The sequence below is a fragment of the Xenopus laevis genome, chromosome 3L (assembly GCF_017654675.1).
Source record: "Xenopus laevis strain J_2021 chromosome 3L, Xenopus_laevis_v10.1, whole genome shotgun sequence".
NCBI classification, from domain to species: Eukaryota; Metazoa; Chordata; class Amphibia; order Anura; family Pipidae; genus Xenopus; species Xenopus laevis.
Window position 1 is genome coordinate 78013611 of NC_054375.1, and position 17247 is coordinate 78030857.

The 17247-nt window shown below is 35.9% G+C and overlaps 1 protein-coding gene across 9 annotated transcripts in view; it reads left to right on the forward strand.

Moving 5' to 3' along the window:
* Nucleotides 1-17247, forward strand: part of plxnb2.L (plexin B2 L homeolog) — a 115984-nt gene that overhangs the window by 88002 nt on the left and 10735 nt on the right. For all 9 annotated transcript variants that reach the window (XM_041586424.1, XM_018252602.2, XM_018252597.2 and 6 more), the window contains 13 exons: nt 1272-1353; nt 1672-1826; nt 3404-3552; nt 6416-6518; nt 8993-9129; nt 9510-9677; nt 10639-10756; nt 11902-12132; nt 13006-13182; nt 13924-14060; nt 14411-14511; nt 15344-15573; nt 16390-16568. In XM_041586424.1, the coding sequence (XP_041442358.1) occupies nt 1272-1353; nt 1672-1826; nt 3404-3552; nt 6416-6518; nt 8993-9129; nt 9510-9677; nt 10639-10756; nt 11902-12132; nt 13006-13182; nt 13924-14060; nt 14411-14511; nt 15344-15573; nt 16390-16568 (1967 nt within the window). The remainder of the gene's footprint in view (nt 1-1271; nt 1354-1671; nt 1827-3403; nt 3553-6415; nt 6519-8992; nt 9130-9509; nt 9678-10638; nt 10757-11901; nt 12133-13005; nt 13183-13923; nt 14061-14410; nt 14512-15343; nt 15574-16389; nt 16569-17247) is intronic.

Below are 17247 nucleotides of genomic sequence, written 5' to 3' on the forward strand. Positions count from 1 at the left end.
TCATTTTAGCCGGTGCATATTCAGGGAAGGCATTTGGGGAGATTGGTCACAGCAAAAACGAGGCGATGAGTCGACAGGAGACCAAATCTCCCCAAAACGCCCTGTGTGGACTTACCCTAAATTTGTCTCTGTCTACACACTCCCCGCCTGTATATGTTTCTATATAGAAAAACATGTAATGCATGTTCTCCAAAATAAATAAAACAACATGATCTTATTGAAAAACTCATAAATAAGGTCTAATGCTACTTTGCATTAAAACTAAAATCTGATGCTTTTTAGTTTCCTGTTTACAATCCAGTAAAATATATAGCATTTTTAATGCATCATAGGTGTGCTTATATGTGTTACATACTGAACATTAGGGGGTTATTTATTAAAGGCCATTGACTTCTACTTGGCCTTGACTGGTTTTAGCTGGAGTATTTTTGGATTTAAGCTTTTTGCTGCTTCGGGCATAATAAATCTTGAGGTTTTTTTTTTTTTTTACTGAAACTACCCTCGAAAAACTAAACTCTACCTTTGATCAATAACCCCCCTAAGGTGGAAAAATTAGAAATGTTACATTTTTTTTGAAAGTTGGGCTATTTTCACTGAATGTGCTCCCCACTGTGCTTTATTACCAGGGCAATTTGTTTAGCACTCCTCCGCTACCTTTGAACAAAGAAAGCATTATCTAAGCAGCAGCCTTTGAGCAGCTCATCATCATCATGGTCTTCCCTCATGTTGAAATAGGGTGTATACTGTCCCTTTAAAGCATAATATTCTGATCACATTTTAGAATTCATTAAGAGTGTTTCCAAACTGTGCCAGGGGAAGGATGTGCTCTTATTTTCTCTTCCTATTTCATATGCAGTTAATGCTCATTATTTTAATGAATGCCTATCCTGTTTTGCTCTATTGTGCATGAAAAGTGCCTTTGCAAGGCTGCCAAGGCTCTCTTTCAGGCTGGACATTCCTTCATTTCAGCTCCAAAAATGTTTAGACAGTGTTTTGGCTGTGCCTCTTACCAAATGATTTTGTTCAGGGGAATTTAGTGGAATAGTAGTGCATGTCCTTAATATAATCCCCTTCTTTCAACTGTCTCAAACTGGCACATCATGGGAACTTAATAAGTACAATTTGGTTTGTCACTATTTTTTTTTTTCTCCGTTTGCTCTCTTTCCCCAACCCTCAACACCACCTATGGTCCAAGCAAGTTTCTAATTATATAAGATTTCCATGATCTGCACTGTACATTTATTTACTTTTTTTTTTTTTTTGGTTTCTAGTTCCCTGCAGAAGATAAAGAGACTGTTCCTCTGGGTATTTACATTAAAGTGAATGAAAAAAAGATTGACAGTAAATTAAATGGTAAGAAGAAATTGGCAGACAATACTTCTCATAATCTCATAAGATTTTCTGAAAATCACGTATAGTTTGTTAATGAAAGGCAACATATTCAAACTGAAAAATGTTAGACTTCATAAATACCTGCTTTTCTTCTTAGACTTTACTACATTAACTTGTGTATTGTAGGTTGTGTAGTCTGTTCTGAAGCACTTCAGTCATATGCAGCTTTATTTAAGAAAAGGCAAATGCCCTTGCCGGTGTACATGGATTTATCTATGTGAGATACATATATAAAGAAATGTTCAGCTTCCTTACCGTGCCTTTTGCTTTATTTTCTAGTTAATCTCTACAACTGCATGTATGGCAGAAGTGACTGCAGCCTGTGCCTTGCTGCTGTTTCTGAATACCACTGTGTTTGGTGTAATGACAAATGTGTATACACGGATATGTGTGTGGAACAATCTGCTGAGTGCCCAGCTCCTGAAATCACTGATGTAAGAACCGCATGAAATTGTTTGCATATTCAGTACATTTTTGTTGGTTCTTGTAGTTCATCAAATGATGTTTAGGATCTCACACTTAGTTTTAGTACCTGAATCCTCAAGCCTGAAGACTCGAGCATTAGTAAATTGGCCCTATAATATATAAACAACTACAGTACTATAGACTTGAGTTGACAATAGACTTTCAATAAAGTAGTTAAATGTTTAGGTATCATTCCCTCCTTTTTGAAGAAACAAATTATTTACGCAATGGGGACAGTCATTTATCACTGTAAATGTATACTTTTTTACATCTTATTTTAATATTTTTCTAAATTTTATTGGGTTTTTTTCTGTAAAAAGTGCATTTTGCCCGTGCCCCATGAGGGAGGAGGTATGTTAGCTTACAGTCAGTGAGAGATGAAGAGTCAGGCTGCAAATGGGAGCTTATATGAGCCACTGTAGGAGACACAGCTTGTGTTGGTTATGATTGCTCAATACATTTTTATGGATTTTGTCCTACCTGCCTTGACTTTATTAATATAAAATATGCATTCATTGTTTGTTTAATTGTTGTTTTTTCCTAGACTAGACTTTTTCTTTTCTTTTTTTTATTTGAAACAAATCATTAGCACTGCTAGAGGATAGTGGCAAAGTACAGGTTGACGGACTTCAGAGCCACTTTCACTGTACCTCAATGGATTTGCACTCATGCTATTTATAAGCATTCTCTCTCTGTATCTGATGATTTGTGCTCTCATGTTTTTCTTATCTCAAAACAATGTGCTGCACTTTTGCTTGCATAGTCATGTTCAAACTATGTGTAATGTTTGTTTTATTAATATATGATCAATAGAGCCGTAGATGCAGATAAAATTAGTTTTATATGTTCTGAGAGATGTGTTCTTTGTCTTTGGCTGAGAATGCCTCATTTATTTTAGATTTGGCATGATCATAGATTATACAATGAAAAGCAACCTGTCTTACAAGTTGTCATTGAACTATAGGTCCCATCCTCCTTGGACAGCCCACAAATTTAAGTACTGTTGTGTCTTTATTTTGCTGGGAAATAGCAGAGTGTTTGTCTAAAATCTTTGCACCTATATCTTCATGTGTATTCATATTTCCCTTCTATATGTTTGCATTAATAAGTGCCATAGGCTGCACTTTTAGTTGTTACAAAATTGTGTTCTTTTTTCGTATTGTGTATAAAGCCTTTATTACATAAGAAGGTTGTCTGCTGCGTACAGCTCCTTAAAATTTTATTTTTTCATGTTGGGCATGTTGGTTAATATTCCCCCATAGGAGGCAATAAAACTCTTTAGAACAAACACTAACATCAGAGTGTTAAAGAATATTATGGTGGAATTTTCTTATTGTATTGTGCATTTTTTGTGCTATTAAATGTGTATGTATGTATGTATATATGTATATGTCCACACAGGCACTGTTTTTTACATAAATTATCAAAAGGTCTCGGCTTGGGTGGACATCCCTTTTAAAACTCAAGTGAATTAAATATAATAAGTCAACGTTTATTTAATATGTCACCCACTGTGTGCTCCTAATGGACTTCAATTTGTTTCTAGCTTGTGCCAAAAGCAGCACCTTTAAAGGGGGGTATTCGCCTGACAATAAAAGGATCAAATTTAGGAATTAAACCTACTGATGTTGAAGAAATAAAAGTGGCAGACACCCCATGTACATTTCTTAAAGAATTTTATTCTGTCTCCACTAGGTAAGTTAAAATACATTAATTCTATGAATATAATATAAAATATGAATATTTAAACCTATTTATAATGATAAAATCTGTTCATAGCAAAATACACATTATTGGTTGAATATTGTAGTAGCTGTCATTCAATTCTTGTTGGCAAACAGCCATCCAATTTCTCCTCCATTCTTATATTTGGCTTCAGTAAGCCACTAAAATAGTTTATATTTAGACAAGGTGGTATGTACAAAAAAGGGAGAGCCACTGCCTGAAAGGAATCCTATTAGTATCACAGGCACGGTATTTGGAGTTCTTGGAACCTGGGGTTTTCCAGATAAGGGATCTACTAACATTTTGTCCACTGAAAAAAACATACTATCCATTAAATGTAATTATGCTAGGTTAGCCCCATCTATTTTGCTCATGTTTAACAGATGTGGATTTTGCCTTTTTTAAGGCTGGAATAAAAAAGAAAAAAATACAAATAGATGGGGGGTATTTTAATTCATCCCCAAGACACAGAAATAAGATACTTTTCTTTCGGTTTGTTTTTCCCCTCGCCTGTTGGGCATAATTTAACACTAATCTTTTTGGTGTGAGACACTGTCTTATTAAACTAAATATTAACACCTCTAAAATGGAGTGGAAGATTGCAGTCTCTCACTTGTCTGTCCATTTCTATTAATTAGCAACATACATTAGTAGCATAACATAATGAGCAACATACATGCAAAACTGGATTTATGCTTGCTAGAGTGAAAAGGTCCTATTTTTGTCTGTTTTAGTCTTTAATGTATGATAATATTATTGCCCACTTTTTCATTTAAAAATTCCAATTTTTAAAAGTGTTCATCAGTGGGTGAAAATTAGTTTGCCATTTGATAAATATCCCATATTGAGGATTTATCATCTTTGTTTATGGTTCTAACATGTTATGGCATAATAAGCCTTTTATAGAGTCCCTGCCATGCCTCTCGCACACATTTAAGTTAGTTTAATCATCCTGTTTGTATGTTGTAGGATGATGGGGAAAAAAGCATTCCCAATAGTTTTGTTTCAGGTGGGCCATCAAGAAATAGCAACATTTTTGTTCCTTAAATCTATAAGTATGTACCATCTTAAAAAAAAATTGTCCACGGTAGCATTGTATTACACTGTCTAATAACTGATATATGTGGCATTTACACAATGAATGTACATTCCGCAGACTCAAAATACTAATACAACTCTCAAAATCTTGCTTTTAGGGTTTTCATCTTCTCTGTGCTCCTACTAATCCTTTAGCCATATAATGTCTCTAAAATATGTTTTGATTGTAAAGAAGCTTCTACCATAATGTAAAGTATGAAATGTGGTGTGAACCTCTAATTAATTAGTGGTTGTTTTGTTATGAACAAGGAGATCTTCTGTCTAAGGCACCGAAGGTTCAGAATGTATTAATTTATATGATTGCCCCTGACTTAATCTAGGTATATGCATATTCTACACTTGGTTCTATGCTATACTAAAGATCTTTAAACTTCGTTTGTTACAACTTCACTCTTAATTTACCAAACGTTGTGTATTTTAAAGGAGAACCACCCCCTAAATATTAATTTTTGCTAGAAACTGCATATTTTTTATACTAAATGTACTTTACCAGGCTAAAGGTTCAATGTCCCTATAACAGTAATGATGCAAGCCTTCTCATTTGTGCACTAGGGTTGTGGGTACCTTGGACAACAAACAGGCAATGTGCAGCATTTCTAACCTACTTCTTTATTCATCTTTAGTTCTCCTTTAAGTCCAATTGGGTGTATACACCTGATTTGTAATTTAAATCCCTTTCAAAGTAATAGCTTGGAGAACAATTTATTTTAGCTGTTATTTAGCATATCTGGTATCTTGCAGATTAAAAAGTTTACATACCCTTTGCTAGTGTCTAGCGGTATTGCCTTTCAATTGCTTAACTTGAAGCAAATATTATGTGGTCTTCTACAAGCTTCTCATAAGTTGTTGGCATTTTTGCCCATTCCTCCTGACAGACCTAGTTTGTTGGCCTTTTGGTTCTGACACTTTTGCAGTTCAGTACAAAAATGTCCAATGCTTTTCTGTTAAGATGATGTTCTTTGGTCATAATGATCATTTATATGTATAGAGGAAGAAGGGCGAGGCCTGTAACACAAACAGTTCTATTTTTGTTTTGTTAAATTTAAGTCATTAGGATCTAAGACTAAATTATCAGAGAATGAAGCTTCTCATTCAGTGCATTGAACATAAAATATTTGGCCATTCTAAAGCACCTGTCTAGGGACCAATAATATTGTGAAAAGCACTTTTGATTGACTGTTTGTGCACTTATAATATTATATGTGATGTACAGAAAAAAATAGGAAACTAAGATCGATGCAGGCCTATTCATCCCTAACACTTTCCACTTGAAGGGACTTGCGCAGTTGTCATGGTGATCTGCAAACTTCACTCTGGCTTCTTCTTTCCTGTCACTCATGGGTAGTGCAGATATACCTTGTCAATAAATCTCTGTGTGCCATTACCCTAAAGAGAAACTTTTACCCACAGGAAATCCATAATAAACGCTAAGCGGTCATTAGTCTCCTGTCCTGCCTACTCCTCAAAGCACTGGGTGCAGGCACACACAGCGGGTTTCTGACAAGAATGGAAACTCTTGCGTTTCTATGAAGAAATCCATCCTCTGGGCCTGCACCCAAGCCAACACAATGGTTCAGAGCGTAGGCAGGAGGCTTATGCCTGAGTAGGGGCTGATTCCTTGGCCTGTGTATTTTCAGCAATTGTGTTTACTCTCTCTCTGCTGTTGTATTCATTATGTGTACACCATTGTAAAGGACTACTGGGGTATTTGCTAAACTGATTCTTCTCTTAATAGTGTTGTTTGTGAAGTTGGACCTGCGAACGAAATTCATACAGGACAAGTTGAAATAAAGATCAAAGGCAAGACAGGAAAATCAAGCCAGATTTTTAATTACCAGGTGAGCACAGGTTTAGACTAAATCATCACCAAAGCAACGTCAGTGAGTAGAAAATGCAAGTGGAAGATGTTGGGGTTTATTTTGATTTACCGTAGTTAAACTGTCCTTACTAGTCCATTTATGTCTGTATAATAAACCCCATATTTATTAATACTGCATTTAACAGCAGAACTTGTGAGAGAAGCTTATATTGTAATTCTGTGGTTATTTCTCATAGAGTAGTGTTGTTTTCCTTGTCTAAAATTAGGTTAATCCAAAACTATCAACAGTTTTAATTGTGAGGTTTCTTTTTGTGTTTTAAAATATTTCCTAATTATTTTAAACAGTGATACATTTTAATTGCTATCTTCTGACAATGAAAGTGACAGAAAGATGCAGAGGAAGGATGCGATTGCAACATATCAGTTTTGATGGCTTGCACTTGCTTCTTTCATAACCAGAGGCAATGCAAATGAGGATGTGAGCTGAAGTCTGATTCTAACATTTGCTGCAGCATTGTCTTTCAGTTTGAGCTGTGTGCCTCCTTTGTGTCAAAAGATGCTGTCAGCTTCAGATGGTGGTACCAGCAAGCTGTCTACTTTTCTTGGCTTCCTTCCCAGTACATGTGGAGACACAGGAAGTGAGGAATTTTTGATGCTCTGGCATGGTAGTTGCAGATCAAAGCTGACATCTGCCCTTTGGGGGGTTATTCGATGTTTCTTTTTTTTTTCCCTCATGTGTGAGATCTTTTAATGAGCTCTTTTTTTAGACCTTCAAAAACCTCTTTACAGAATGAGGCATTTCTCTGAGAAAAGAGAAATGAGTTAACTAATCTTAGTTGTAACAAATAGTAAAAACAAACTGGTACCCCTTCTCTTCTGTATAAAAATGCAGAGCAATTATTGCCTTTGTTTATTCGATACTCTCCCCCGTGTATTTGAGATACTGCATTCATAATAATAGATTTTATTTGATTAGTACAGTTGTGCTAATGCATGTTAATTGGAATGCTTTCTAAATAAGTGTTGAGCCCATGCTTTCACTGTTCCCTTTATGCACCTTAAGTAAGTGGGTGCAAAAACGTATTTGCATTTCCGGAAAAAAAAGTCTAAAATATTTTTAGGCCCAAAAAAAAAATATTTTGACTCACTCAATGGTCTGTTTTCTGCTTAAAGGGGTCCTCCACCAAAAAAAATAAAATGTTTTTTTGCACAGTGTAAAACATATACAGTTATCCAAGTCCAATATTTACAAAATATTACAAATGTTTAATATTTTTGCAAATGTAATTGCTATTCAAATTTGTATCTTTTTCACATTCTTTGCAGTCCTGTCTGACTCATTAAACAATGTTGCAAGCCAGCTGATTAAAAGACCTAGAGCAAGCATGTCCAAAGTGTGGCCCGGGGGCCAATGGTGGCCCTTTATCAAATTTACACTGGCCCTCAGCCTCCATCATGAAATTAATAATAATGTGGCCCGCCAGCATAGTGCAATCAGGTATCATGTAGATGTAGCAGTAATATTTGGGCACATGATTAGTGAAATGATCTGCCACTTGGTCTATACTGCTGCCTGTGTGCTGAAGGTGTTAGCAATAGACACATACTGGCATGTAGTGATGCGCCGCTCTTGCATACTTCTTTAATTTACTGTACTGGCACGTCACTACTTCTATTGCACCTTCAGCACTAAAGTTTGCGAGAGCAGCACATCACTCCGTGCCAGTACATGTCTATTGCTAACACCTTAAGCACACAGGCAGTAGTATAGACCAAGAGGCAGATCATTTCACTAATGTGCCCAAATATTACCGCTAAGGCTACGCGATTCCTTGTTTAAATGAGTTAAATGGTGTTAATAGTTCAAAGAATGTCGGGCTAAATGGTCGGCCCCCACACATTTTCACCTCACCAAATCTGGCAAAAAGTTTGGACACCCCTGACCTAGAGGAGACCTGACTCCTTTGAACTTTGGTTTAGTCAGACCTAGACAACAGAAAGGGATAGGCAAACATAGCTTTCTTTTGTAAGCAAACATAGCTTTCTCTTGCAATTACATTTACAGATAACATTTAAAACCATTTAGAATCTTTAATGAAAGCAAATAGCTGCTTAGAATTGTATTTTCTTATATTTAAGCAGAAATACATTTTCAGACAAACACCTTTTGTCCCTCTTCAGATTATATTCACTTTGGTAATCCTATTCTCAATTCACAGCACAGGGCCCTGTCACCACAGTGAGCAGCAAAGTAAAGCTGACCACAAGTTAGCAGATACCCTTGTACACTATTAGCATTTGAGTCAGATTGACTTGACAAAGGTCCAGAATGGCCAAGTGATTATATAAAATAGATTCTGTGCGATTCAGGTATGCTTTTATTGATAGTTTGATCAATGGCTAAAAGACTAAGTTTGTGCAATGTTTTGGTAGTTTTCAGAAACTTGATAATGTTAACATACAAAAAAAAATTGTTTTTCTCTTAAAATTTAGGATCCAAGCCCAGAGTCTCTACATCCCCTTGAAGGCATAATGGCTGGTGGTACTCGTCTGACAATTAAGGGCCAAAAGCTACAAACAGGATCCATGGAAGATATCAGAGTGTTTCTTGATGGGATACCTTGTGCCATGTATGTATTTCTATATGCACAAATATGTTGTAGTTTCTTCAAAATTGTGGTGCTAAATCACCTGCAATCACTCTCCATTGTCCACAGTGGTCATCACCTTTAAAAGTCAGTAAATATCTAAATGCCATGTTTCCCAGCAATGCAGTCTCTTGCACTAGCACTTTCAGGTGATATCCATAATGGGCAATGAATGGCAATTTCAGATGATTCAGGGCCAACCTTGAAATACTTAAACAATCTAAAGTCACCTCGTGCTACTGTTTCATAGCTATCGCACATAAGGTGAATTCAAGCAATTTTCCTGCTCTAGTTGGTTTGCTGTTAATTTTGTTTATTGTGTTATAATTTTGTTTATTTTAATTTTTTTTTTTTTTTTAAAGCAAATCTTTTGGTGAAGAAATTGTTTGTGACACAGGAATGGCTTCCAAAAGAGGAGAGGTTGCAGTAATGCTGGTTTATGGCAACAATACAGAAATAAAGGCTGGGGACTATATATACAGGGAAAATCCATCAATTGCTCATTTTACTCCAGACAGAAGCTTTGCCAGGTGATGAAAATACTATTTGTATCTAAAGTAAAGACCAGAAAGTGTTTTGGCATTTGCTATGCATTCTGAATATCTTCTCTTGCCCGGTTATGGGTATAGGATATATTATCCAGAATGCTTAGTGGCTGTCAAAACTGGTGACTGAAATGTTGGGCTATTAGGCACATGCTCTTGGTTGCCTATACATAAATATAACCCTGCTTGTAGGTGACTGATCACACAACTAATCGCTGATTGGTTACTTTAGGTAACTGCAGTGGTACAGTTTAGCAATAAAGGAGAGTAAATAAGGCCTAGTAACGCTTATCTAGATTTTTGTTTTCTACTCCAACCATGTTTCTGTATGGGCAGTGGCACAATGGACCAATTTTAGATGTTTTTTCTCTTAAAGGGGAACTATCACGAATAAATATAATAATATAAGCTTCAGCATACTAGAATAAGAAAAGTTGTATTTGCAATCAATTAAATTATTCTGCATTCTTTCTCAAATAATCAAATTTATGTTCAGTATCCCTCTCTAAGCATCTGCTTCTCTTCATTCTGTTATGCAGCAGTTGGGTGTCTGTCATTGACAGTTAGATCCAACATATCTTATAGGGGGGGCTTCCTTTTCTAGCAGATGTATTGGAGCTCATTTAAACAAATGATTCCAGTACAAACAAAATCTAACAAAATAACTGCCTTTTGCAGAGATTCTGCATGCAGAAAGACTGCAATGTTTACGATTGTGCGCAGTGTATGTAATAAAACTTTCTTATGAAAAAGTTAACGTTTGCTCCAAACCTTTAAGCCACCTTCAAGCAGGTCTTATAGTTTCACAATGCATTAAAACCTAATGAAGAATATTGCATTGCGACATGCAAATTTTTATTCACAAATTGGTTCCCTTTGCAAATTTTATTACATTTCCCCCCCTTTTTGTTTTAAATGTATGTATTGTTTTTCTAATTTCTTTCAGTGGTGGGAGACATATTACAATTTCAGGGTCAGGATTTAACCTTGTGCAGAATTTCAGAATAATTGCAAAACTGCAGGGAGAAGACAGTCCTTTGATTAAAGAAGATGAATCCAAAACTGTAAGAGTTTAGTCTTGTCTCTGCATGTATCTCTTCTGACTGCCTTCTGTTTAGCACTCTTCTTTATTTCATCATTATAAAATTACAGAGAAAGATGTTTTTTGAAAATAAAATTTTAGCTGTAGATGCTATTTATGTAGTTTTATTTATTATGTTTACGTTTTATAGCTCTTAAATTTATGTCCACACAATCTGGAGGGCTAGATGATACTTACACTTAGGCCTTGGGAGTTGGGGTACAGAAATTCTGACCACATTTTAGGCGGACGTTTGGAGGAAAACAACTAATGTGATTATGTACTACATGGCCAGGGATATCTGAAAATAGGTAATTTGTTGCAATAACCTGGCTCACAAATATTTCAGTGTTTTTTTCATTCTTCTCACTGGGTAATGGTTTTCAACGAAGGCCAAATACTTCTGTTAAAGTAAGGTGGAAATGCTTGCTTCCAACTGTACTATATAGTTTATTAAACAGTATACTAACAGAAAAGAATATCGTAAGTGGCTGAATGCATTATGATGTATAGCTAGCAGACCACTGAACAGTTCCATATTTCTCTGAAATAGTGCTTTGCTAAAGCCACTCACTTTCCTGGAGAAAAGAGCAGTCATTTATCAGGCATATTCTAGCAGTTCTGTCTTTCATTCATTACCAGTGAACAACAAAAATATAGAAATGCTTGAACATTCTTTTTGCCTATTGTTTTCATCTCAAAAAATTATTTTCTTTTTTTGTTATTTCATGAGCTAAACAGGGAAACAGAAGCTAAATCGTGTTTGCTCCTTATGTGGTAGATAATTTGCTTACCAGCATGCAACCTCCTCCCTTTGCTGTGACTTTTTTTCTGCAGGAATCCAGAATATAGGGAAATTATCTGTGTGGATCTAATTATCTACCTTCCAAAGACCAAGCATGGAGTAACTTAAATGTTTTCTGTTTGCTCTGTTTAGCTAAAGAAATAATAAAAACCATAGATTTTTTTTTTTTTTTTTTTTTTTAGGATTAAAACATTAGGCAAAAATAATGTTCAACGAGCACTATTTGTCAAACTCACATTAAACAAGGTTGGGGTGGGTTGGTTATTGTCCTTTTAAATACTGTTTCATGAAAATAAGTCGTTATCTCCTGTATGGTTTTTCAGATTTCACAGGAAGACGTCCTTCAAATAGTCGGTGACTCTGAGATTATATTTTCATCTCCACAAGTGCCAGAAAATTACCTGAACTCTGTGGTTATAATTGTGATTAAAATGGATGGACTTGAGTCACCTCTGCTGACCAATGAACTTTCTTCCTTTTACATCCCTGATCCTACATTTGAGAACTTCACTGATGGTATTAAGAAGCAAGTGAATAATCTCATAAATGCTAAGGTAACCATCTTAATCGATAGGCACAATATAGGCTTTAGCAGCATATTCAAGGCATTGTGTATAGGGAGTGTATAACGAGGATATCCCATTTGTTAATTTAACACAATGCTAAACCTTGAAGAAAATAATGGTGAATATGTATTCCTAGAAAGTAAAGTGAAACTTATTCATCTGCAGCAGGTTATAATGTGCACATTTAAATACTGATAAAAGCTCTATTGGGAGATGTCATCTTGTTACCTTCCCATTGTTCTATTGTTAGGCTGCTGGGGGAGTGAGGGTGTGATGTCACTCAACTTGCAGTGCAGCAGTAAAGAGTGACTGAATTTTATCAGTTACATAAATTAGGGCACCTGGAAAACCAAGAACATGTATAGCCCCAAGTCAAATTTTAAAATTAAATATAAAAAAACTGATTTCAATGTAGGGTTCTGCTGCTAGAGTGCTATTAAATGATTTTGTAAAAACACTGTGACAGAAAATAAATTATATGTAGGTTGCCTCTACTTGCATAGCACTACTGATCTTCAATGAGTGTGGTATGAAACATGAATTAAACTAAGTTCTTGGGTGTTGTATTGTCAGCCTACAGACCAGATCATAAATGAATACTAAATAACTGGCCATCAACTGTACCCACCCATGAAATGTACCCTGACCATTCTGGCTGTCCACAGTACTGACACTTTTATTTTCAGCACTGTGTTGATTTAACTACTATTTATGTAGTCCCCACCAGCTTTATAAGTACTGTATACACACCCCACAAAACATGATTTCAGTGGTGTCAAATTTGGTGAATATTTTTTTATTAAAAGGCCCCATTGTTTGTGGTGTTTTTTACACTGAGCTCTTATTTTTATTTTTTTTAAGGGTTATAATCTCAATGCTGCAATGACAATTGAAGAGGCCGAAGCATTTGTGGGCGAAGGCACCTGTAAGATAAACACTCTTACATCTACTGACTTGTACTGTGTCCCCCCAGAAGAACAACCTCTACCAAAGAGACGTCACAAAAGAGACACTGCTAATAACTTACCAGAGTTCATAGTATGTATACCCAATATTGTATTCCATATATATATATATAGGCCTGTCTCCAACTCTGCATACAACGAATGGGGCTAATTGGTTAGTTTAGAGGCTAGCTCTAAAACAACTTAAAACCAGTGGCGGAACTACCGGGCGAGCAAGGGGTATGACTTCACCAGGGCCCATCGGCGGTTCACGCGCCTGCGTTTCTGCCAAGATGGGCGCCCCGGCTGCACAGCCTGCTCCTGGGCCCGACGCCACTTAGTTAAGTTACTGCTTAAAACTTTGTTTCCTATGTAGAGTTATTCTAGTATGCGGCAACAATTAGGAAGCAGGTATGGCGGAGCTCACCCTAGTGTGTGGTGTTCCTCTGCCAGTCACAGCTGTTGCGAGAGTTCGGTTCCTCCTCCCGAATGCTTCAAATTTGCACATCATTTTGTGCAAAGTTATTCTAGTATACGTATGGCCAGAACAAGAAAAGGACTAATCTTTTGACAATATGCTTAGCTGACTTTTGGCACATCTTGAACTCTTCCTAAATCATGTTGTTTAAAAGAAGCTAGTTTGGAAAATATTTATGCACTTCCAATTTCATTCATTGGAATGCAAAAAAGGTATGGGGTGGTAATTAAACGGTGATTATATCCAGTTGCTTATGGTTATCTAAATATTTGTAAATATTTAACAACTATGCAACCAAGCTGTAGAAGTCTTGAGTGTTGGCCAAATACTATAACTATAATTTTTTTTTATTTCCAGGTGAAATTTGGGAAGCGTGAATGGGTCCTTGGAAAAGTTGAATATGGACAATCCCCTGCTATTCCTCTTCACATTATTATTCCTGTTGTTCTCATTCCAATGCTTCTAATCATTGGAATCTCAGTTTACTTTTACAGGTAAGCTAACTGGTAGAAGTTCATGAACGGTGATTTTCGGCACTGCTTTGCACTATTGCTAGGCAGTTTGATATGAAATGACCCAGAAAGGAAAATTCATATTTAAATGAACTTTTAACATATTGCAAATTAAGTTAATCAAAAAACCTTAACCATGTTATAAAAAATTAGGGTTTTTTTCCCCCATTCCTTTCACTTTTGACTCTTGAACTAATGCCATTTAGATTTAACATCCAAGATCTAAAGCCACACATTTTGCTCTCCTCTAACCTCACAGTGCCACTATTTTTAGTTTGCCAGATGCTCTTGGGGTTTGATATGTTGCTCATTCCTTTTTATTGCTTATCAAGGCGGAAAAGTCAACAAGCAGAGCGTGAGTATGAAAAAGTCAAACTGCAGCTCGAGGGCTTGGAAGAGACTGTGAGAGAGCGGTGCAAGAGGGAATTTACAGGTACTTCATTGCTTCCCATACTATGCATGTGTGCATTTTGCTATAAATGTAGCTACTCTACCTGTGATGAGGGTTTTTATATGAGGGTTGGGCATCAAATTGCAATACAAACATTAAAAACCTTCTATAATGTTCATTATTTCAATGTTCATTTTTGAATGTTAGTGGTAATGTTAACTTTTCAGCATTTAAAGGGCCAGTAACAGCAGCAAATGAACATCATTGTATACATTTAAATCTAATGTGCTCTTTTGATTTTTTTAAGAAGCTCTGTTCTCTTTTGTATAAGTTAAAATGACCACACTGGGTCAAATTTAACATGCTTATTCTGTCCCTTCAGATCCAGTTTGATGTTTGTCTGCGTGTTTATGTGCCCTCCCCAACTTAAGATTTTTGTGTATGGTCCCCAATATAGCCTTTGTAGTAGGCTGCCATGTAGAGGTGTAGGACTTATATTTGCAGTATATAACAGATAATCTGGTCTGACTAGTGGGCAAAGTAAACATGTTTAATATAACTCATTGCTTATATATTTTCTGTGCTTGCATATATTTCTTACACAAAAAGCACTGCTCCTATCAAGAAATATTATTTTATGTAGCTGGACAGCCAGTTATAATGCATATAAAGTATTTTCACTTGTTGGTGTTACTGACCATCTAAAGGAAATGAATAGCTCATTGAGTACTGAATATTTTAAAATCATATATAGAAGTGTTGATTTTTCGTTTTTATTAGAAAGTTAAATGGTAATGTTACTGTGCCCTTATTGAAAAGTGAAATGCTCTTAGCATGTGTACTGTGCAAATTTTCTTATGTTTGTGTGTTGCAGAACTAATGATTGAGATGGAAGATCAAACCAGTGACCTCAGTGAAGCCGGAATCCCTTTCCTAGATTACAAAACATACACAGACAGGGTGTTCTTCTTGTCATCCAAAGATGGGGAAAAAGATGTGATGATAACGGGAAAGCTGGATATCCCAGAGGCTAGGCGGCAAACTGTAGAAGTAGCTCTGAACCAGTTCTCTAATCTTCTCAACAGTAAATCTTTCCTTACAATTGTAAGTTGGGGCTAGCATTTACCTTGTTTCATAACCCTTGAGAAAGTATAGGGCTTGTACCCATGGGCGCATTATTCATTTCAGTGTTGGTACTTTCAGTCATAGATTCTTCAATCTATGACATGAAAAGGGTCAAATATCTTCTACCTCTATTCAAGGTTTACTGTACTTATGCATTCCTGTTAACTCTTAATAAAGTCAGAAGCTCAATATTTATTGTTCATTTACATGTGTCCACCTCCATCTTGGACTTACTGAAAAGTGGTTCAAATAGCTCAAATATAGAGGCTCCTATGTTTCTAATGTCCTTTATGTTCCCATTCTCTCCTAAAATTTTAGACTGCAACAAGCAAGATGGCTTCTGTTAGAGCCAAATATGCCCACATTAAAGTGACACCTAAGTAGTGTGCATTAGATTATTTTTTTCAGTAGCTTTGACTACAAAAGTTTAGTAAAGAACTGTATGAATATAGATTATTTTGTCCAAAAAGATGCATTTCCTAGTAATGGGTGCTGCTGCTTCACTTCATCTGCTGTGATAATGTAAAGAAAGACAGCATTAAACCGTCCCCCATACCAGTAGCCAAAGTTATCAAGAAATAATAAACTCAAAAATGTTCAAAATAATATTTAGCAATCATATACAAGTCATTGTTTTCTGCCAGCCTTCTTTTTCTAGCTGTACAAGCTACCTGCACCTACTCCTCTTTACCCCTGTACTATATGTTTTTTGTCCCTAAGTGTAAGGCATTGCATAATCTAGAGTGAACTTTATACATAAAAGGTACTAATGTCCCTTCCTTCCTTTTGATCCAGTTCATTCATACTCTAGAGAGCCAAAAGGACTTCTCTGCCAGAGAAAAGCTCTATTTAGCCTCCCTGCTAACCGTGGCTTTGCATGGAAAGCTGGAATATTATACTGATATTATGAGAGCATTATTAATGGAGTTGATGGACCAATACGTGGCCAAGAACCCCAAGCTTCTCCTTCGAAGGTAAGACCAAATCATTAACATAAGGTACAGTAACATTCAGGCCTTTTAAATAGATTTCTGATTTTTGTGCATTCAGATTCATCCAAATTACAAAATGTCTAAATAATGTGGCTTTATTTGTTGTTTGTGAGCAAAATATATAGTAAAGGGTATAGGACCTGTTATCCAGAATGCTTGGGACCTGGGAATGACCTGTTATCCAGAATGCTTGGGACCTGGGAATTTTCAGATAACAGATCTTTTCAAAATTAGAAAATCATTTAAATATTAAGTTAACGAAATAGGCTGGTTTTGCTTCCAATGAGAATTCACTATATCTTAGACTGGATTAAGTACAAGGTACTGCTTTATTATTAGAGAAAAATAAAATAATTAAAAAAAAAAAATTTTTATTTGGAGAAAATGGAGACCACCTTCCTGTAATTCAGATTTTTCTAGATAACTGGTTTCTGGGTAATGGATCCCATACCTGGCATAATACATTATGCCAAAAAGAGTGAATTACATTTTTGTGCTGGAAGATTGCTCAGATTTGTTTGCTGTGTCAGAGCAGGAGTTTTATTGCCTCAGTCTTCTTCGTCAGATGTTCATGGTAGCTTTGATAAGCTTACTTTGTTCCATTTAGAGTTTTCATATAATTTCTTCACTAAACATTATTAATATCTATTGCGCTTTACCC